At 38.6% G+C, this 22,796-nt stretch overlaps 1 protein-coding gene across 2 annotated transcripts in view; it reads left to right on the forward strand.

Annotated features, from left to right (window-relative positions):
* Positions 1–8,377: 8,377 nt before the first annotated feature.
* The window catches only part of LOC119775456 (alpha-2-macroglobulin-like), a 44,666-nt gene continuing 30,247 nt past the window's right edge, over positions 8,378–22,796 (forward strand). For both annotated transcript variants that reach the window (XM_038273447.1, XM_038273448.1), the window contains exons 1-12: positions 8,378–8,509; positions 8,623–8,803; positions 8,905–9,061; positions 9,183–9,235; positions 13,275–13,295; positions 17,634–17,799; positions 17,888–17,972; positions 18,061–18,205; positions 19,200–19,317; positions 19,418–19,527; positions 21,767–21,934; positions 22,253–22,480. In XM_038273447.1, coding sequence (XP_038129375.1) covers positions 8,424–8,509; positions 8,623–8,803; positions 8,905–9,061; positions 9,183–9,235; positions 13,275–13,295; positions 17,634–17,799; positions 17,888–17,972; positions 18,061–18,205; positions 19,200–19,317; positions 19,418–19,527; positions 21,767–21,934; positions 22,253–22,480 — 1,518 coding nt within the window. In that variant the 5' untranslated portion in view covers positions 8,378–8,423. The remainder of the gene's footprint in view (positions 8,510–8,622; positions 8,804–8,904; positions 9,062–9,182; positions 9,236–13,274; positions 13,296–17,633; positions 17,800–17,887; positions 17,973–18,060; positions 18,206–19,199; positions 19,318–19,417; positions 19,528–21,766; positions 21,935–22,252; positions 22,481–22,796) is intronic.

Consider the following 22,796-nt stretch of genomic DNA (forward strand, 5'->3'; position numbering starts at 1 on the left):
TAATTTTCCTTTAAACCTTATAATTTTAAAATCTCTATAAATGCTAAAATGCCCTATATGATTACTATGATGAAATGCTCTATAAATGATTAAAAAGAAGAGTCACAGGATAAAATACAATTTCAAATTTAGCCCACTGCTGAGTTGCTGTTTTCAGAAGGCGTTGAGGACACCCCATGTGGTCCTCAAGGGCCCCTTGGTGCCCGCGGGCACCGCGTTGGCGACCCCTGCCTTAGAGGCATTGATGCTGATACTGGCACTGACATTTTTTGACCTAAATATCATTTTTAACTAGGCTTATTAACTTGGGGGACTCCATTTGTAAGGGGAATGCAAGTGATCAAAAACGCTAACTTGTCCTATAAAGGGTTAGGTCAATTCCATCTGAAATATAGGACAGGACAAGTACAGATACAAGTTAGGTTCTATGGCTACCCCAGATGCTACCTCACCTTCCAGAGATAAACCAATCATAGTAGGAGGAGTGCTAATGATCTTATTTTTAATAAAAATAAATTTTATTTATAAAGAATCCCATAAAATCATTCCAGCTAAAAGCAGGTGGGATGGACGGTTCAACAGAGCTATGGCTCTGGGTGAATTTGGCAACTGGATTCAGAAGAAATCTAGGAGTGGGGAGTGGCGGCCTAGTTGTTAGGACATAGAGCTTGGAATCCTGAGGTTGTGAGTTTGCAACCCACTCCCACAGACTGCCACTTTGGGTCTCTAATCAATACCCTTAACCCTACACTGCTCCCCGGGCACTGCACAATGGCATTCCACTGCTCCCCAAGGGGATAGGTTAAATGCAGACGTAAATGTCTCTTCTATTAATTCAGAGAAATATGCTGCTCTTGTCCTATGAAGGGTCCTCTTATACAGCAGTAAACAGTTTTTTTCCAATTAGGTCAAACTCCTATAGGCATGTAGAGTGCCATATTCTTTTGTATTCTAATTTTAAAGTGTTTTCTTTTTCAAGAGGCTGTGTTGTCTAGGGGAATAAACACAGAAAAAAAGCAAACTGATCATCAATTCATAAACCTGTGAAGTGGAATGAATTAAATGTTTGCCCTTCACTGTATTGTCCGGTGATACAGAGGTAATAGAAATTGGAGCAGCTTCTTTAAAGGTTATTCTGAATTGATAATGATCGGATAAAAACTTTCTTTTGGGGGAGGGGATCTCTGTTGAAATATTTTGGACGTAAATAAAAAAGGATCATGTTTTTTTTATTTTTTTTTCAGTCAATTTAAAAACATCCTACTAGATTTGCTCCTTTAGAAACTAAAGAAGAATGAAGTGGACACCTCAACAATTGTTTAAATGGAAGACAACCTGCCGAACAGACCACAGTTTGTGAGACTAAAGAGTCACGTGTCAAATCAATTAAATCAGCAGCAGGGCGCTCTCTACACATCTGAATTTTAGCATGAGACAAACTCCTGTCGTCAGCTGAAATATTTTAATGACTGAATTTGTTGGGTGCATCAGCAGATGTGTTTCCCTCAATGTTTTTCAAGTGCATTTTGAAGTATCACATTATAAGAGCTTAAAGGAAAAGTCGCTCACATTCAGAATTAAAACTTCTGAAAGTTCTTTAAATCTGAAATGATTCCATCCTGTTCAATAAATGATCAGTGTTTTTAATTCAGAGTAATTTTCATGTGAATGTGCTTTACTGGAGGCATCCATGTTTGTCAAAGAACACTACTGCCACCTACTGGTTAGTGACGTCACGGTGCGGTATCGGCTGTTGATCAAGTCCCAGTGCTGTATCTGGTGTTTGTCACAACGCGCTATTATCCAAGTCATCTTGAAAACATTCTTCTTCCAAATGTTGGCTACATATTACGGGTTTTTTCTCTGGCCAGAAGTTCGATGGCAAATCCTCCCTCTTCAAGTTGGCGATCCAACGACCAACCCGTCCGTGGAGGATCAGGAATCAGAGAGGTGGAATAACTCTTTTTTTCCACTTTTCCCCGATGTATTCCAGCATCCAGCTGCCATGCACGTGGGCATTGTCAGTTTCACTATAGCTCTGGTGAATTTCAATGGTGAAGTCCTCTGGAAATCTTCAATAATTGTTGTTGATTGCAGATGTGTCTAGTAGTTCCCATTGATTTAGCTTGGAAAGCGGGGAGAATGGCGCTAGGCTTACCGCACCGTGATGTCACTGCTGGAAGATGGCAGGAGGGAGTGACTACTATATTTGGGCAAAAATGGCCGCTCCCAGACTCAGTGATCGTGATGAAAATTCTTGATTTTTTTTTTTCTGATTAACGCTGAATTAATTAAATCATTGCGAATGTATTAGTTTTATGTAAAAAATAATGATCCATCGATTATTCTCCTTTAATGGAAACAGCAAAATTTAAATAAACTGTCCAGACAATTGACTGGATTGGAGAAGCAGTTATGAAACCAGTAGAAGAAGCTTAGATCCTCAGTGTTTGCAGCAAGATGCTGATCTCTACTTCTATGGTCCTTTCGGGTAGCAGATTCAGGAAATGGCATAAAGAAGCTCAACAAGCCGATAAAGAAGGCTGTTTCCATCAGGGGAACTTCCTAGAACCTCCAGAGACGACTTCACAAAGAATTGTTCTTAATCTGAAGAAAATTATGGACAACCCATAGCAACCTCTTCATTACCCTGTCCTAAAACATTAGTGTCTAAAAAATGGCAAGCAGTTTTTGGTTAACTACTATTTAAGGAAGTGTCAGTTTGCATCGAGTTTTATTCTTGTTATCCATCTTAAAAAAAGTTGTTGTCCCTTATTTTTTAGCAGAGGGTGTTGCAACATGTATTAACGAGCAGCAAGTGTGTGCGTGCATTGAGATAGCCTCAGATCATAAGAGGCAAAGGAGTTTGTTTGACCTTTGTTGCAACACACAGTGTAGTCTGCAACAGAGTCTGAACTCTGGTCAGTGTTCATAAATCATTAGGCAGAGATGCAGCTTTACACAGTCATCGAATTGATTGAATCTACATCTGAAGCATTTTCGAGGCCTTTAACCTGCCAAAACTGCATGTAAAGGAAAGTCGCAGTGTTCATGTCAACTTCTCAGATCAAATTTCTGCACATTTACAAAATCTAATTTAGTCATTTGGTTAATATTAAAGTATTTAGAAAACAATTTGATAGGAATATATGGAAGGTATTTCCTTAGAATGAGAGGTTAGAATAATTAACTCAGGGGTCTCAAATCGTTGACAAACACTGAGTTGTAGGTTTAAAGAAAGACATAAGCAGTGCAATTAAGATATCCTCTACTACTGCCTCTTTATCATTGTGTTGAAAGAGTGACCCTCTTCATCCTTCTGCTTCATTCTATCTCTATTCTCCCACTCTGTAGAATCTGTTAGTTCAATCTCTAACGTTCTGCTCTCTCCTTTTTCTCATAGTAGCTTCATCTGGTCATTTCAAAAAAGAAAATCAAAATCAAATCCTCTGGACTTTGTTTCCAAGTTTGAAGACGTTTCTCTTCCATCCAGGAAGCTTTTTCAATTCAAAATGTCAGAAATAGCGTTTAGTTCCAGGTTTTTTACAGAAAAACCTTGTTTTTCTTTAGAACAACGCAGCATTAGACTTGATCCTCACCTGCGGCCAGATGATTAACCCTAAATAGATACATTGATCCACTACCATTCTAGAAATAAACCCATGATGTTATCGTGGTTACAACAGGCTATGGCAATGACCCTAATGACTCCCTTTGCAGAGGCATAGACCAGTATCGGGTATTGTTTTCTAAGCAACAACAGGGCTTTGTTGGGCTACTCTATAAAGCCTGAACTCAGCTCTATTCTAGAAATTTTGAATTGAGAAAGTTTCCTGGATGGGAAGCAAAACATCTTGAACTTTGGAAAAAAAATCCAACAAAATATATTATTATAGTTCAGTCTAGGAGTGTGAATTTGATCAGGAAGAATCTTATTTTAGTGATCTACAAATGGAACAACATAGTGGAGAATGCTTTTAATAAATGTAAAAACGTCATATAAACTTACACTTTAACTTACAGAGTAAAAAGTCTTGATCATGGTATCTGAAGGTTTTATTAAAAGGATGCAATTGGTTTATTTTGCAGGTTTTTCTGTTCCTACTGACGTGTTTAACTGTCAAATAAATATACGATAATTCAGGAGTCATATCTTGTTAAAACTACATATCTAATTCTATTCAGTTTATTTCTATATTGCCAATTCACAACACATGTCATCTCAAGGCACTTAGTCACATTGATTCAAAGTTTTCTTTCTAAGGAAAACAAGCTGATTGCTGCGACTCATTGACTCAAATGCTTGTAGCGACAGTGGAGAGGAAAAACTTCCTTTGAACAGGAAGAACCCTGAAAAAGAACATGAAATATAATACTTGTGATAAGTCTTTACTAATTAGTTTCCTGCTTCTATCAGTTAATTGAATAAATCATTTGATTAACATGCTAATATCCAAAAAAAAAAGTTCAGGCATAAATCCTTACTGCACTGAAAATACAGCATAGTAGCAAGAGAACTTACCACAAATCATATAAGAGCAATTACCACTGTCCAGTTCTGTTTGAATGAACAAATTTTATTGATCCAAAGGGGTAAATAAATGTTGTCATCTACTCAGTTTCCCGTAATCTCCTAAAGACCTGTTTTTTGTTACAAACTCAAACTTCCCTCTCTGTTTAAAGGGCACTGTTGCACAACTGCACTTACTGTAAGGCCAATATGTTCATCCAAAAACACGGACTGTTGATGTGGGGTGTATCAATAAGAAAAAAAAACTGAGCACAAATGTCTACAGTAGCCATTCAAAATTTCCCTACTTTCCTTGATGGGTCCTTGGCTGGTCCTCTAAGATTCGTCTTTTTAAACAGGAATCTTTTTACTAAAATATTCTTTCTGTCATGATTTGTGGTCATTAAGATCTAAAAAAAAAAAAGCATCATCTCCTGGTCAGACCCTCCATCATCTGCTGGGGTAAGAACATCAGAGAAAATAACCTAAAGAAGCTCGACAGGCTGATAAAGAAGGTCAGCTCTGTTCTAAGAACCCCTCTAGAACCTCTGGAGATTATTTCACAGTAATAAAAGGAACATTTTTGACAACATCCAGCATCTTTTTCATCAGAACAAAAACAACGGAGATGGTGGAAAATTGCCAAAATTATTATCTTGCTGCTATTATTTCAAATTTTGTTATATTCATTATCTCCTCCTACTTGGGATAAAACACATCTGGTTGCTATAGTTCTGCATCATGAAAAACATATCAGCTATATACTGCAAAAAAATGGAAATCTCAATAAGTAATTTCTTTGTAAAGAAAGAACTTTTTCTTGAACTGAGGAGGTGTGTGAGCCACTTTGACAATGGAACAAGAACATCTACATTTAAAATCAGAAAAACAATTACAGTCTCTTATTTTTAGTGAATATTATCTAATTATCTTATTTTAAGAGTAAAAAAACTAATTCCATTGGCATATCATCTTATTGGCCTACCCAAATTAAGGTCAAATACACTTAATTAAATTTTTACTTATTTTTAGGTTGTTTTTCCAGTGAATGCCTCAGTGTAAGAGAGCAAAGCGATTTTGTCCTTTAGAGACAGAAAATCCAAGTTTAGCTGAACTTATTAATGGCTTAACCCTTTATAGGGCACTCAGTGGAAATACTTTTAGAAGGGCCGGGGGCTTTTTCATCCATTTTCTTTATCTTTAATAGGGACCGGGTCGTGGAGGCAGCAGTCTAAGCAGAGATGCCCAGACTTCCTGATCAACACACACCTCCTCCAGCTGCTCCCTGAGCCGACACCAGGCCAGCTCAGAGACATCGTCCCTCCAGCGTGTCCTGGTCCTTTCACCAGGCCTCCCCCTAATGGGACATGCCTGGAACACCTCCCGAGGGAGGCGACAAGGAACAGATGCCAAAGCCTCCTCAGCTGGCTCCTTTTGACGTGGAGGGGCAGCGACTCTACCCCAAGCTCCTCACCCGATCTAGAAGGGTGCGCCCAGCCACCCTGTGATGGAAACTCATTCCAGCCGCTTGTATTTGTGATCTTGTCCTTTCGGTCATTACCCAGATCTTATGACCATAGGTGAGGGTGGGAACGTAGATTGATCTGTAAATTTTGCCCCCCGACTGAGCTCCCTCTTCAGCACGACAGTCCGATACAGCGACCGCATCACTGCCGACGCCGCACCTATCTGTCTCACTTGTAAACAAGACCCCGAAATATTTGAACTTCTCCACTTGAGACAAGGGCTCTCCACCAACCTGAAGAGGGGAGTCCACCTTTCTCCAGTGGAGAACCATGGCCTCGGATTTGGAGGTGCTGATGCTCATACCGACTGCCCCAGACTCGGAAGCAAACCGCCCCAGTGCATGCCGAAGGTCCTGGTTTGATGAGGCCAACAGGACAACATCATCTGCAAACAGCAGAGATGATATCCTGAAATTCCCAAACTGGTCACCCTCCGGTCCCTTAGCCTGGGTGCCATTCCGAACTTAGTCCCGCCCACAAAGTTTGAGGTCGGGAAGTTCGGTCTGGCATTGCTCCATAGTAGCGCGAGTACATTATGATCGCCCACTCTCTGGCGATCCAATCAAATTGTCAGGGCGGGCTTTATACGATGATGGACAGATGATCAACAGTAACGTAATCAACCACGTGACCAAAGCGCTCTTGGGTGACAACAACAATGGCTGCCGCCGGAGAGTTGAGGTGAGTAGATTCTGTTATTAGGTCTGTTCTAGAAGATATCGACAGCAAATTAATTTTAAAAGAGGAACAGAGAAACCCGATCAAGTCTCATCTTCTTATTCTAGGCGTGCAACTGCACGCTTTGATTTTTGTTGACAACAGCTATGCCTCGCTTAACATACGTCACGCACTCCGTTGCTCTTATTGGTTGTAGGTCTATCCAATTGAGTGCAGAGGCATTTTTTTTTCCTGGTTCGTTCGAAACACGCCCCATAATCACAGCTCTATAGAGCAGTATCAGAGTCATATTCTGACTAGAATTGAGTAGGACTACGTCAGGCTACCGGTCCCTGGCTGTGCCTAGAAATTCTGTCGATAAATGTAATAAACAGAACCATTGATAATGGGCAGCCCTGGCAGGGACCAACATGCTGGGAGAGATACGCTTAGATAAAACAGGAATGTGGCCAGAATCTCTCGGCCTTTTCAGTGGGTTTGCATCTGAATGGGTCTGATGGAAGCTGAGATCTTCCTCTGCAATTTATGCTTCTATCAATGATTTAGTTAAACATAACTTGAATAAATTCTGGAAATGCTTAAACATGTTTCCTCCTTTGTGTAAGCTATCTTAGAAACAATACCTCCATGGATATTTTTGTGTTTCATCCAGATAATTCATTTCTTTGTGGTTGGACTGGGTGCTGCACCAACTTGTTCACCACATACCAAAATACATGACTTTTTCAAAATGATGCCAAGTTAAATTTGACACTGTTACCATTAGTTATGAAACTAAGAAAATGAAGTCTAAGGAAGTTATCATCCAGAATGGTAGAAGAATGTTCCTTTAATAGGGTAGAGCAGTAAAGCTTCTGGCCTGAACAGTTTTTCCTGCACTACTTTTACTTTTATACTTTAAGTAGTTTTAAAAATGGTACTTTTACATTTTTACTGGAGTAAAAAGCTGAAGTTGATCCTCTAACTTCTACAAAAGTGTTTTTAAACAGCAGGATTTATACTTCTACTGGAGTAATAAACATGAATACTTTGGACACCTCTGCATGTAAGACATTTTATTACCTTATGAACATTTGAAAATATTTCAAATCTATTTCAAAAAGGAGCCTTTAAAACGCCTTGTATGAAGAGTAAACAACTTTATTTTTCTTTTTGATTGATCTGTGGGCAAAGTCTTCGTCACACTGACCTTTGCAATTTCAAAGAATAAACAGACAGCAGCAGAAGATTGGCTCTGACTGAACTCTGGGTTCAACTTCCCTGTTTTCTATTCGAAAGTATAGAATTCAGGTTTTGTTGAAACTTCTTTAATCATCTTGTATCTGACTTGCTAAATAAAAAAATGGAAACTATATTTATAGTTTTGTTTGTGGTCAACTGATGCATTTTATTATTATTGACCTGATGACCGGATCAAGCATCTGTATGTAGAAAATGCTTACATTCATGTATGTCGATCAATCAGCTGGTTTTCCTTAGATAGAAAACTTTGAATCAATCTGACTGGATGATCTGGTGAACTGGAAAGAGACCTGAGATGACGTGAATTGGAGCTATAGAAATAAACTGAATAGAATTGATGTATTACCCAGATATCAGCAGGAGCATAATGTGCTGTCCTTTTTTACTCAGTGACAGTAAATCTGGGAGGAGTTTTCCTTATCAGCATCTATTTAATAGTTACTGACTCAGGATCAGTGCAGTCAGCCATGGGTCGTTCAGGGAACCAGATGTGGACATGTACCTTGTGGGTCTTCTTATGTGGGATGTTTGTTGGTCCAACAGTGGCCAGCCCGTAAGTTAAAATAAATTTTTTCTAAATATGATAATGTATGGTTTAAATATATATTTTTGTTGATTGGGTTTAAACCATCGAGATTACAGCTGTTACTGTGATTTTGTCTGCAGACATTACATGGTGACCATTCCTGCTATTCTTGAAGCTGGAACTGAGACCAAATTCTGTGCAAGTCTCATGGATCCCAATGAGACTCTGACCATGACTGTCTCTATGAGGTCTGACCAAAACCATTCAGTCCTTTATGAGAGGACCTCCAGGGAGGAGTTTCTCGAATGCATCCAGTTTCAGGTCAACTTTCAAGAAAGACTTTATTTGCATCACATAATAAAAAAAACAGTTATTTGAAATTTAAAATTCAAGATTTTGATGTTTTATTCTTGCTGCTACAGGTCCCTTTACTGGAAAATGAAAAGGTGGTCATGCTTGAAGTGGAGGTACGAGGAAACACGTTTAACTCTAAAGAAGTCAGAAAAGTCATGATCAAAGTCTACCAACCAGTACACCTGATCCAAACGGACAAACCCATCTACCTCCCTGGACAGACAGGTAATTGAAATCTGTTTGTTTGTTTTCTTTGACAAACCATTAATCATGGTTTCAAATATGAATACTTTGTTCAATCACTTTTTGCCTAAAACTCTTATATAATCTCTGACGTCTCCCATAGTTCAGTTCAGAGTGGTTTCAATGGATACAAAGTTAAGACCAATTGATCAGCTGGTGAGTTGTTCTTTTTTCCCCCCAAAACTACAATGATTGGGCTTCAACGGCTCCAAGCAAAACTCACAAGTTTATTGATTAATGCTATGGATGTAATATATTGTTTCTGCCAAGTGGGCTTTATTGATCTTTTTAAAAAATGTAAGAATCCCGTGACCCAATGCTGTTAAGTCAATAAACCAAAGGAGTTAATCTAAACAAATAATCATCTATTAAAAATTTTGAAAAGTGAGTCTGGTTCATTTGAACAGTTTTGCAGGTTTCTTGTTAGCATACACTGGGGGACAGAGTGCCTTGCATTTTTTACTCTTTGAGCTCTTTTTAACTTTTTCATGCTACAACCACATACTTTGTTTTTAACTTTATCAAAACATGACATTCTGTGTGGCTTGATATTTAGACAATTCCTCTGAGGTTATTCCTATAGGGCAGTTTACAGTATGTCTCTCCTAGCATTGCCCATGTAGAGACACACATTATTCTATGCAAAACAGCTCAAACTCAAAATAAACGTAAAAATAGGGACTCGATTTTTAGAGTTTTGTCATTGTTTTATTGTTAAATGTAAGGTGCATTCTAAACAAATGCACCTTACATGTTGTAAATGTTATTCCTATGTAGAGGGAAGCTCAGGGCGGATGCAAGGCGGCTTTTGGTGGCAGTGGGAACAGCTCAATAACGCGTGTCTACCCGGGTCAAACGCTTCGGCAAGCGACCAGAGCCGGGTTTACTCGCTGATTTATGTGATACCATTGACCGCAATATATATACGTCAACACACCGTGTCAGTCATTCACCTGCGTATCTCCGCCTAGTTTTCATTACCACTCATCAAATCCACCTGCTTCAGCCTCTATTTAACCAGCCTTCAGACCAGCCATCTGTGACAGATTACTCAAGCCTTTGTTGAGAGTTCTCTATGGTACCTGACCCCTTCTACCTCTGGACTCCATGAGCCTGCCTGCCCCCGCTCTGCTCTGTTTGCCTTACCTGTCATCGGACTTGGACCTGGATTTCTGCCTGTCTTCGAACCAAACCTGGAACTGTTTCCCGACACCGTTCTGGATTTCCTTTTGGCACCTCTTCAGACTTTAAAGCCACCGGCTTTGGCTTCGTCCTCAGGATCATCCTGCCTTCCTTCGTCTGCTCGGTTCTCATCTCCTGCCTGTTCGCGGATCTCTGTGGAAGAAGTGTCTGGTGCTCTCTTGTTTGCAGCCGACCAGCTGTAACCTACCTCATCCTCTGGGCATGGACTGAACTATAAGGCCATGTTACTGACTCACACGTTCATTATAATCCTCCGCCAGATAGAGGTGGCCACTAACCTGCTGTCTCCTCCTGCAGAGGTTCCTGCCTTAGATGCTAGCACCGTTCACTGCAGTCCTGTTTCTAATAAATATTTTGAGAAATTTTACTGTCTGTCTGCCTCGCAGGCAGGGTCCTACTGTTCTGAGCCTGAGAGAATAATCTGTCCTAACATGGATCCATCGGCAGAGAAATCTCGAGTCAGGAGATATGTCTTTCGCCCTCTAAATTGTTTAAGGTTGATCCTGATCAGTGTCGGGCTTTTTTTCAGCCAGAGTGAGATTCATTTTGAGCTTCAGCTTCAGGGGTTCTGTCAAGATCTTGGTACTGATTTCTTGTCTGATTACTTATTTCACTGACCTGCTTATCTCCGCTCACTCCTTATTACTGCTCATCTGATCCACCTGCTTCAGCCTCTATTTAACCAGCCTTCAGACCAGCCATCAGTACCATATTATTCAAGCCTCTGGTGAGCGCTCTTTAGCATACCCGTGTGTTCTGATTGCCTGATGCTGACCAATTCTGCCTCTGGACCTGTGAACCTGCCTGTCCCCATTCTTATCTGTTTGCCTGCCCTGTCTTCGGACTCTGTCGGATGCTGACACTGTGACACTTCATGTTGCAGAAACGGCCTTCCGTGCCAAATTTGTAAATATGTGACCACTGTGATAACAAAGAGGGTCATCATGTATCCATTAGTAAAATCCATCGCCTTTGAGAGAAATTTTTTCATTGGAAATACAAACAAAGCGCTCTTAGCAAAATCCTATAGATGATAATCTGATTTCCCAGTCTCCTGAAGGCAGCACTGACTGCACCAACCAACCAGTTGCAGTGCCATGAATTTTTTTGCAGAAAACTACAGAAGAGTATTGCTGTCACCAAAGAAGAAAAGAATCTCTAAGCTTATCCCATAATTACGAGATAAGATCTCATAATTATAAGATATTATATTATATTTAGGAGATCAGGAAGGACAGTCATTGCTGAGCTACGCTACATGAAACATGGGTTATTGGATTTAATCTGCTTTCATTTCCTTTTAGGTGTGTGACACTGGGAAATAATGAGTTACCTCAATGTGGATGGAATTAGTTTTAGTTTGTCAGAATCAAGCAGTAAGTCCTTAGAAATGTTTAGGCGAAAAGCACTCTCTACTCTGACTCGCTAGAAGTTGCAATGTTCCTGCAGGAGCCTTTAAAGCAGCACAGGATATTTTATGGTTATAAATTAACGCATCTGAAATGCATTCCCTCTGGCTTGGTGGTGTCCCAAAGAACTGTTTGCTACCTTCTCAAAATCCTAGATCCTCATGGAGAACAGCTGAGGCTTAGGCATCGTTTAAAACGACCTGGTCCCAACTTCATGCAGCATGTCGATTCATATGAAACACTAAAACCATACGAATCTGTATTAATGGAGCTGTTGATGGATTTCTGACTATGGTCGTATTGCTGCATGCTTATTCCACAAGTATTAATCCCAGGGTTATAGCTACGTATTTTGTTGATGAAGTAAAAAACAGGAGCGGAGCTCCAACACATATCAGGACAGACCTCGGCACAGAGAACGTTCAGTGAAACAGATGCAGATATTTTAAAGTAACCATGAAGACCAGCTTTCTGAGAGATGCTTCATTACTGGCTCAAGTAATCATAACCAAATACATAGACAGGATCTCGTAATTATGAGGTCTTATCTCTTAATTATGAGATCTCATTATTAGGAGGTAAGATCTCATAATTATGAGATAAGCTGTCTAATTTTTAGCAAGTGATTGAAGATCTAAACTGCATACTTGTATATCTTTTTTGTAAGCCTTATTTTTAAGAAAATATTCCCAAAAGAACCTAAACAGACGTTTGTGTTTGAAATTAGGCAAAGTATGTGATAAAATTCATTGGGTGTAAAAACTTCTGTAAGGAACTGTGTAAATCAGTCTGCTCCCACAAGAGTCTTCTTATCTTCATACCTTTGGCTTTAAGCATAATTTGATGAGGTAGGACATGTCTAGATGTTTTATTTGAACTTTAACTGTAATGTAAACACACTCTATTGAAATATCTATAGATCTATTTTGGTAACCTACCCCCAGTGTTTAAAACTCTTTGTTAAATAATGTTTTGAGGATAATAGATAAGGTCATCCCTCTAAACCAGAGGTCTGCAGCCTTTCATATCTAAACATCCGTTTTCCCCGAGACTTAAAAAGTTGCTTAGACCCGCAAAATATTCTATGACCTTTTAATAAACACAACCAAATATTTTTGTTGAAGTTTCTGCAATAGGAAATGTGTTGCCATCTTAAAAAAGATGCAGTTTATTTGTATTTTTAGCTTTTAAAATAATTGTGAAACATAATTTATAAGTTAAGTAAAAGAACAAGAGCTCTAAAAACATACTTCTTTGTCCTTTACATGTCACTCTTGTGAACATTCAATTCAAATATTCTCTATAAAAAACAATAAAGCTTCTAAGACAGGTGTATGTCATAATACATTAGTTAGTTCTTAGTATGACTTTTACACATTATATTAAATATTAATATTAAAAGCCATTAGTGAGAGCCACAAGTGGCTCTGGAGCCGCAGGTTGCAGCCCCCTGCTCTAAACCATAGAATTAAAAATTAAAATAACCATGAAGTTGCATGATGATAATGAAACCTTCTATGTTAATCGGATTCATTTTTATTTTTTTTAACTCTTGTTTTCTCTTTTCCCCTTTTGTCCAACAGTACAACATTATCGAAATTGAGGTAAGAATATCTGTAATCTTTTTTCTCTGAAGTACATAAGCAGGTTAACCTGTTTGTTTTTGCTACATATACCACTGGTAGCTTCATAGTAAATAAACCCAACTGTAAAGCTAAAACAAAACAAAGCTTTGGGTGAAAATCCAGCAAAAATTACATAAAAAAGATGAAAATCTACTGGTAAAATACTGTCAAAAATATCTGAACAAAAAGAAAACAACAAAACCAGGAGCTTAATGTTTGAAAAGGACAATAAACCATGATGCAAAAAGCTAATGCTAGACCACATTAGCAGATCGCAAGCAGCAGAAGCAGCTGGTTTACATGCAAAGTCAATGGTTGATGCGCATCAAGGTGCAGGAAAAGGTTCCGCAGCATCTAGACGCACGCGCAACGCCATTCAGAAGCAGCAGCTGCTGGAGTTGGAAACATTGAACTTTAGCTGCTGGACATCAACCAATGAGAGAAGCTGATCTGGGAGCTGGCAGGTAGTCAGACGCAGCACTGCTGATGCAGAGCGCTATGATCACTCCTCTGAAACAGTTTACTAACGCCTAAATTAACCGAAAATCCTTAATTGAACATTTCTTGATATATTTGGGCAAATTGGCGTTTCTTGTTAATTTTTGCAATCAAAACATGAATATTTTTTTAAAGTTACAAAGGCTATAAGGTCCTGGATTCCAATAACACTATTGGCCTATAAAGGGTTAACCCCCCCGCTGCTCCCCAAGGGGATGGCTAAGAAGTAGCAGTAAATTTATCCAGTGTGTTATTAATAAAGTTGAGTTATTATTATTACAACAGCTCTTTAAACGTTGGTAACTCATTTTTAGTAGCTAGTTAATCACTTGGGCGGAGGTCTTCAACAGGGTGTCCCCTAGGGGTCCACAGAGGTACTGCATGGGGGTGCAAGTTTTGGTTGATCAGACTTTTCACAATTTTTCCAACTAATTGAAATGTCTTTAAATCCACATTAACATGAATCCAACAGACTGTAGTAAACAGATCAATGGAGGCAGAAGATGTCTTTCAGTCATCAATGCTCACATTCAGAGACACACAGGAGCTCTTTCAAGCTGGGCACCGTTTCATTCACAACACCTGTCCCATCAACCAGGAATCAGAAATACTTTAATAATCCCAGGGAGGGATTACTTTAGTTACATTACTCCATCTGTAATAGAGTGACTATAGGACCAGTTTGATAGAACACTATTTCATGCAATATATATATAATTAGGGAGTCCCGCTCCATCTCGCCATCAGTTTGAGGTCCTTGGCCTGGAAAAGGTTGAAGACTGCTGCACTAAGGTGTTTTAAAAGGTTTTGGCTACAGATCTCCTATTAAGACCTCAATTGTTTGATATATTACCTCATGCACATCTATTTTACACTCATTTTCAAAAAAAGATGACTCGATGTCCACGTGTTTCACTTAAGCGGGGTATTGTAATCCTCAGGTAAACCATAGCATATAAAAACGATGGTAAGGTAATTGTAATGTACCAAGCACATCAATGATTGAGAACAATACATCTATACTTGATTCTCTCTATATGCATACCAAATCAATCTTTATATAAGGTCTGAAATTTGTGAACATTTTTGCAAAGCATTTGAAGAAAGTTCAAAGTATTCCATATTTCATCCCACTTACTGTCACATAAAAACTTTTATCATTCAAAATTATACTTGCCCCCCCAAACTTTTCAACACTTTTAGGTTAAAAACATAAAGATATAAAGTAGTAATTCTTTGTGAAGAATCAACAACAAGTGGGACACAATCATGAAATGGAACAAAATTTTAAACTTTTGTCCCTCATTGAGGTCTAGAAGCACAAGATCCATATCCAGCCAGTCAGCATAGATACTGCTACATGGTTGTACACCTTTTTATGAAATTTGACCAATTAGATGAGCCCTTTAATAATATATTATCTACTGGAAATTACATTGGGGGAAAAAACTTAAGTCAAGAAAAATGGTAAAAAGCTCCAGTTAACAATTATATTTAGGTTTATATAGAAAAAAATGCCAGTGCCAGTATCAGTATCAGCATTAATGCCTCTAAGGTTAATCTGGACCCAAATAATGTGTTTCTTTCATGAATTTCTTATAGAAGCACTTTTGCTATGTTTCTTAATATATTGGGGCAAGTTGCCATTTCTTGTTATTACATTGACATTAGTTTTTGCCATCAAAATATTCATATTTTTTAATGCTGCAAAGGTAAAAAGGTCTTGTCCTGGATTCCAATAACACATTGGCTGGAAATTTGGATTTTCAAAGTATTTCACCGAGTTCCCTATAAAGGGTTAAAACACAGAGAGCTTCATGAAGAACAAGGAACAACTAGGCAGATGATGTTGTAGAGAAGTTTAAAGCTGGATTTGGATCCAAACAGATTTCCTGAGCTTTAAACATCCCACGGAGCACTAAGCAGAGATAATATTAAATTGAAGGAGTATGAGACCAATGGGAATCTGATCAGAGATGCAGCCAAGATGTTGCTCTGTATGAAATGCAGAGATCTGCAGCTTAGGAGGGAGGCTGTGTCCATTGGACAACAATCAGTCGTACGCTGCACTCATACGACCTGCACTGAAACCAAATTAGACGTTTTTAGAAACATTGCAAAATGTTATGTTTGGCGTAAAGCAACACAGCTCATCACCCTGAACACACCATGCCCACCATAATTTTATTTCATTTGTAATTTTTTTTATTTCATGTTTTGTTGTTGGACCCCAGGAAGAATAGCTGTAGCTTGCTACAGCTAATGGGGATCCTAAATAAACTAAACTAAACTAAACTAAATGGTCAGACATGGTGGTGGCAGCATCATGGCTTGGGCCTGCTTTATGTCTTTCCATGGGCCCCATAAAAGACGTTGATATTTGGCCCTCAACTTCAATCTAGAAATCTAACTAAGCTTTGGTTGAAGAAGGTTGAAGAAACAAGGCTGCTGATGGATCGTCTATTTACATGATTATGGGACAAAGACAATTATTTAATGTAAATATCCTGCTAAACATCTAGTAGAGTTTGGGTGATTTTAACCTCGTTGTCCTGTTGCCTTGTCTGGTTGATGAGCTTTCTGGCTTATTTGTTTGGCCTCTGTGTTATTTACAGGGCCAAATAATTTAGCGCAATTTGACGGGGGGGTGGGTTCATATATTCAGCTGTGTTTCACTGTTTACTGCTGAAAAATGCAGAGGGAAGGAGGCAGAGGTGAGCTCTTATAGTTTTAATGAAGTATTCACAAGTAACTGAGGCAGGAATCCAAAAATCCAAAATTGAAATGTAAAACAAACCAGAACCATGGAGACATCAGGAACAACGAACACGAGGAGCGCGGAAAAGACGAGGAACCAGCACTGAGGAACTGCACAGGTAGAGTTTATATGGGAGACTGAACAAAGACTGGACTAATGAGCTGATTGGGAGCAGGTGTGAAGAGAGGATTCTAGAAGGGAGCGAGGGAAAAGGAGACCAACACAAGAGGGCAACAAAGACAAGCCTAAGAACTCAAATATATCCAGAAAACTTACCAATAAAACTAGAAAACATGGAGCAAAGTAAAACTGAATACTCAAAAGAAAACTTAACACAACCAAGACCGTGATAGATTATTTATTTTACTGCTAGATTTTCTTTTTATATTTGAAAAATATAGCACGAAACATCTTTTATTCTTCTTTTGGGCCCCCGTCAGTAAAGGGCCCTTACAATCGTCCTAACTCGTCCCCCCAATACAACGCCTCTGACTGTAATCAGAAAGTATGCATGATAATATTTAGCCCTTTCTGAGCCCCTGAAACGTGTTTCTATGTCCATTCGGGTCATTTCTCCGAGAGCCTTTCTTTGTAATTACCTTCAAAGTTTCTCTGTGTTACTTTTATACCTGTAGGGTATTTTCCAGAACCTATGATTCATGACTAGAACTGCCCCTCTCTGCATTTTGCTTCAAGTCTCTCATATCTGCAGGACCTGCCGGCCCAATGCTAAGCAAACTGTTGTCTCCTGAGCTTCTCTACCCTCAGACTGAATAGAACCGATCTCTATTCACCTCTTTATGGCAGAAGTTATCCCTCTTGCTGGAAGTCAGCTTCTAGTCTCCCTCATCAGTCTAACCCTCCAACATCCAATCTCACCTTACATTGTCCATTTTTTAAATCACATGATGCCACAGTGCTCCAGACCCTAGTATGAACATAAAACCTTTTTAATCAGATTTGTCTTGGTCTCCTGCCTATGGGTCAGGATTATATACAAAGCCTGGGCCCTGTTTGTTAATCTCTGCTTTGTTCTCATTATCATCTGTCTGAGTTAACAGGATTCCTACAGGAACAGGATTGGACAATGGATCAATCAAACATCTAACAGCAAAATCCTGCAGCTCTTCTACCCCCTAAACTCTGAGGCCCGCGAAGGAAGCTACACAATCTCTGTGACAGCGGGTGGAGATAAGCACTCTCACACCTTCAAAGTGGAGAAGTATGGTATGTCAGGGATATTAACATACATTTTATGTTACCACAATGTTTACCTTTATTTTCTAATGGTAACATTTAATGTTTTGCTGCTCAGTTTTGCCTAAATTCGATATCACCACAACTGTGAAGGAAGAAGTCAGCATCGGACAGGAAGAATTTGAAACTAAAGTATGTTTGAGGTCAGTAACAGCTGCTTTTCATAAATGATCTCCAGAAGAACAGCAGTTCCTCTCTGTGGTGACTCTGTGATCTGTTTAAATGAACCAGGTACACATACGGACAGCCTGTTCCAGGAAGCGTTACAGTCAAGGTCTGTCGACCTTTTCCAAGGCGTCATTATGATTACTCAGGGCTTTCCGGAACTCTTGAAGACGTACAAATATTTCCTCCATGTGAGACAATCCACAAGCAGGTAGAGTTACACACCTTGGTCATTTTGAAAATGTCTGCATGTGCACCAGCTTTCTCCTTTCTGACTTTCAAATGTGTTGAATATTGACCAAGAAGAGAGAGTTTTAAGCTTGATAAATTGCTTTCCATGTAGTATTTTCCATTCAAATTTCCTGTACACCTGGATTTTATTTTCCATTGTCTTTACTTACCTACTTTTATCAAAAATTCTTCTGCATAAAATTAATATTAACATTTACTAATATCTACATTAAATGATTTTTTACGTTATTATTAAAGTAGATAATAATGTATAATTTCACTGAAGACTCCTAGATGACTTGCAGAGACACATCATTTTCTCTTTACCCCAAATAAAGCAAAATTTAGTTCTGAAAAGAACTAAATTTTATGAATTCGGTATTAATAAACTTAAATGTTAGTATTTTGATGTGTATAATTAACCACAGCATTTTAGGTGTCAAGTCATTGTTATATGAAAAATTTAAATGTTTAATAAGTTTACTGCTGCCACCGTCTGTATTAGAGGGCGAAAAAAATGGTAGGCGTGGCCACAGAGGTGGAAAATGATTGGCTAAGAAGGGCCATGGCCACCTCTGGTCCCCCATCTAGCTCCGCCCCTGAACCTGGAGGTGTGAAACCTCCTCTGCTTTACCCAAATGGTTGCTTTTATTCAGATCTGATAACAGACACATCAAGCACGTTATCCTGCTTAACATCAAATGTTTGTTAAAGAAAGTTGCTTTAATATCTGTTGCTGTGACAGATTCCCAGGTAACCAACTCTGACCAAAGGACCTAAGCTGTTACTGTCTGCTGTTACCGACCAGCATTTGGTCCACCACCATAGATAATAACAGTCAGACTATTTTATATAATTATTATATTTATATACTAACAGTCAGACAGAAATGAGCTTAGAGCCCAGTATAAGAAGGAGAGTTCTCAGTCTATCATTTCTGTTCAATATATCTTTCTTTTTTGTTGGCTTTTTAGACAGACAAACATGGCTGTGCTATCGCTGAATTTAAAATGTCAAGTTTCACCAAACTAGACCAAAAGATATTGCAGGACAAACTTGAAGTTCATGTCACTGCTGAGGAGGAGGGAACAGGTGAGTCCTGTTAATGTACTTAAAGCTGACTTTATAGCAGCGTTTTTAAATATAAAATAGGCAGACGACCATTGAAACATGATATTTTTTTTATGTTCAGGTGTTTCACAATCGCAAATGAAGAAAATAAGCATTTCCTACATTATTGGCAAGCTGGCATTTGTTGACCCCCCCAGGATTTATGACAAAGGCTCAAACCTGGAGGGAAAAGTAAGTAAGAACACTGTGATGGAAAAACGTTATTTCACCAACAGATTTCTTGTTTTTCTTGTTTTTGTTAGACTTGAATGTCGCACAACTATGGCTGCATTGAATACAGGATACAGTTTTAACAATGTTTTTGTTTTTGATGGGGACAAAGTTTATTCAAAACAATGTGGTTCTACTTAAAATAGTGATTGCCCTGCTTTGTGCATTATAAATGTTCTGTAAATAAACACAGCTTTTGGAAGAAAAGTCTAATTTTACCAGTAACACCCAGTTTCTGAGAATCCAGAAATAATATTAATAGAAGCTGACTGACAGAATGAAGTTAGTTAAAAGATCTAAGCCCCCATGTCTCAGTTTTTCTAAGGTTTTTAAACCACATTAAGGCACAAATCTCAAACCACCAATGCAGAAAAATGTGTCAACCTTTCTGAAAACGATTGATCGACGAAACTTACTGCAGGAGGTCCCAAAAAGCGTTGGACCATAGCTAAAACACAGAGAATGCAGTTTCAAAGGGAGACGTCATGTAAAATCCACTTTCTACACAAAGGGCCAGTTTGGTTTGGATAGCACTCTACCTTAGTGCAGAGATATTCAACCCAAACTGTTCAAAAAGCCCTATTGGACCAAAAAAACGAATCTGCCTGGAGCCACAAAAACGTAAAAGTCTTCTATAGGCCTTGTATGGCAACACGGGCTGTAAGTGTATTAATCTACTATAAAAAATTATTACCTGGGCTTATATATTCAATAAGCCTTCATGGTTAAATGTCACATCATGCCCTGCTGTATGCAGAGATGGCAAAGTACTCACTTTCCGTACTTGAGTAAAAGTACAGATAGTTGTGTTAAAAAAATACTCTGGTAAAAGTGGAAGTACTGATTAAACTTCTTTACTCAAGTAAAAGTAACAAAGTACAGGCTTGTAAATTTACTTAAAGTATCAAAGTAAAAGTAGAAACCACTTTTTTCATGCCGTCGCCTACATTTTAAATGGATGTCTGCCAATAGGACTAGATCTCCGTTGTGTTCATTTTCAATCATCCCGTCGTCCATGCTACTATGCTAACGCCACCGCCACCAAGCTGCAATGATTTGCCGCCAATGAATACCGCCGAATCTGTCGATTCATCTTGTAGTGGTGCGTCAAATGCAACGTAGATTCCCATCCAATTAGATTGAATTTGGTATTGATGACGTGAAAAATAATAACGGTAACTCCATTGAAATGATTCAAAACTAAAGTAACGAGACAATTTTTTTAAATGTAAGGAGTAGAAAGTACAGATATTTGTGTAAAAATGTAAGGAGTAGAAGTAAAAAGTTGCCATTAAAATAAGTAGGAAAGTAAAGTAGAAATATCAGAAAAATCTACTTGAGTACAGTAACAAAGTATTTGTACTTCGTTACTTCCCATCTCTGGCTGTATGATAGTTGGTGCTTTAAGTTTAAATTCCATGACAATATTAATACATTGGGTTTGGTTGCATTAATGAAATTATAGAAATATCAAATTTTTGTTTTATTTTTATTTTGAGGATTCGGGTGGAAAAAGATAGAAGAAAGTTCCCATCACTGCATCAGAGCGCTAACTGTACGATCTATGAACAGTTTTCTGAGCAGTAGTGGAGTTTGGAGATGCAGTCCACGTCTAAATGTATCTTTGCTCTCCTCTAATTTATCCAGAAGTTATATTTAGAAGCCTTCCCTGGAAATGCCTTTCCTAATGACTTTTTATTCTTTGACGACTTCTCATGATGCTTTGAAAGGAGAGGTCTTGTAAAGCATTCCAGGACATATCTGCTCATCTAGAGACCATGGATGATCACTATTTTTAATGTGCATTGTAGGAAATTTTGAGTTCACTAGCTTTTCCACCCACTAGACACTCAAACACTCATTTAAAATAGCTTAACCACTATATAGCGATTAGGGGTGACGTTATGACACAAGCCTTGTCTTCTCAATCTGTTGGTTTACAGTTTTTCTACCAGAACACAGAGGGAAATTCATTGAGCTAAAGTGCGTTAATGCTAGCAGCCTTTAGGTGCAGCTAACCCAATATATTAAAGGTACAGCAGCGCCCAATGGCTCCAACATATACAGAGTTGCTTTAAATGCAGCAAAAGGTAAAAAACAAACTTTTAGGGTATATTTTTCCACAATGCTCTTGAATAGTGAGTGTTTTATATCTTGTGAGTCAATGCACTATTTTATTCCAGAATTGTATTTCTTACAGGTCAAGGCTGTACACTACAACGATACGCCCATTCCTCACATGCCGCTATATTTGTTTGGGGGGAGTAGATGGTCTGCAAGTTTACTTCAGAACCTCACGACTGACAGCAACGGTTTCGCCACATTCTCTGTCAGCACAGACGCTTTTGATGGAGATACTAGGCTGACTGTAAGTTAATTACATCTATAAAAATCCTGTTTTAATCATGAGGTCATGCAGTAAAAAAAAAAAAAAATTGTTTCTATTTTTTCATTTCTTGTTATTACATTGACCTTAATTTTTGCCATCACAATATCCTTATTTTTTCAAAGGTAATAAGGTCCTGTCCTGGATTCCAAAAACACTATTGGCTTGAAATTTAGATTTTCAAAGTATTTCTCTGAGTGTCCTATAAAGGGTGAAGTGTCAAAAAATGTGAATAAAATATGATCTGTTTGCATTTTAATGACCATCGTCTCTTTCTATATTACTTTGTTCTATAATCAGATAAACGTCTCACCAGAACTGCAGTACCCAGAGTATAGAACAGCTAACATTCCCTGGCAAGAACACACCTTTCTTCAGTCCCTACCTCCTTCTGCTGACACCAAATCAAGCAGCGTCTTGAAGATAAAGAGCGTTGCCTCCGCCCTTCCATGTGATAAAGAAGTGGACATCTCCATTGATTACACTTTTGTGCAAGAACCACAGGGATCTGTAGATATCTTTCATCTGGTGAGTCATTCATCCGGTTACCAACATTTAATATCTAACTTTATCTAATATCTAGGTTTTGCTGGTGAAGATTCTCAGTCATCCAGGTAAGAGTGATTCCAAAAAAAGGGAATAAAAAATACACTGGACTTTGTTTCCAAGTTTGAAGACGTTTCTCTTCCATCCTGTCATGAATCAGTGTTTGTATGGAGGACCCAAACGCAGAGACCAGTAGGCAGAGGTGAATTAAAGTGGTTTTATTAAAGTTCACAGATCCAGGAGCAGGAATCAGAGTCCAAAAGTAAACAGCAAACGAACCTGAACCAAGGAGACATCA

This window comes from Cyprinodon tularosa, unplaced genomic scaffold (genome assembly GCF_016077235.1).
Source record: "Cyprinodon tularosa strain WSP-4 unplaced genomic scaffold, ASM1607723v1 ctg871, whole genome shotgun sequence".
NCBI classification, from domain to species: domain Eukaryota; kingdom Metazoa; phylum Chordata; class Actinopteri; order Cyprinodontiformes; family Cyprinodontidae; genus Cyprinodon; species Cyprinodon tularosa.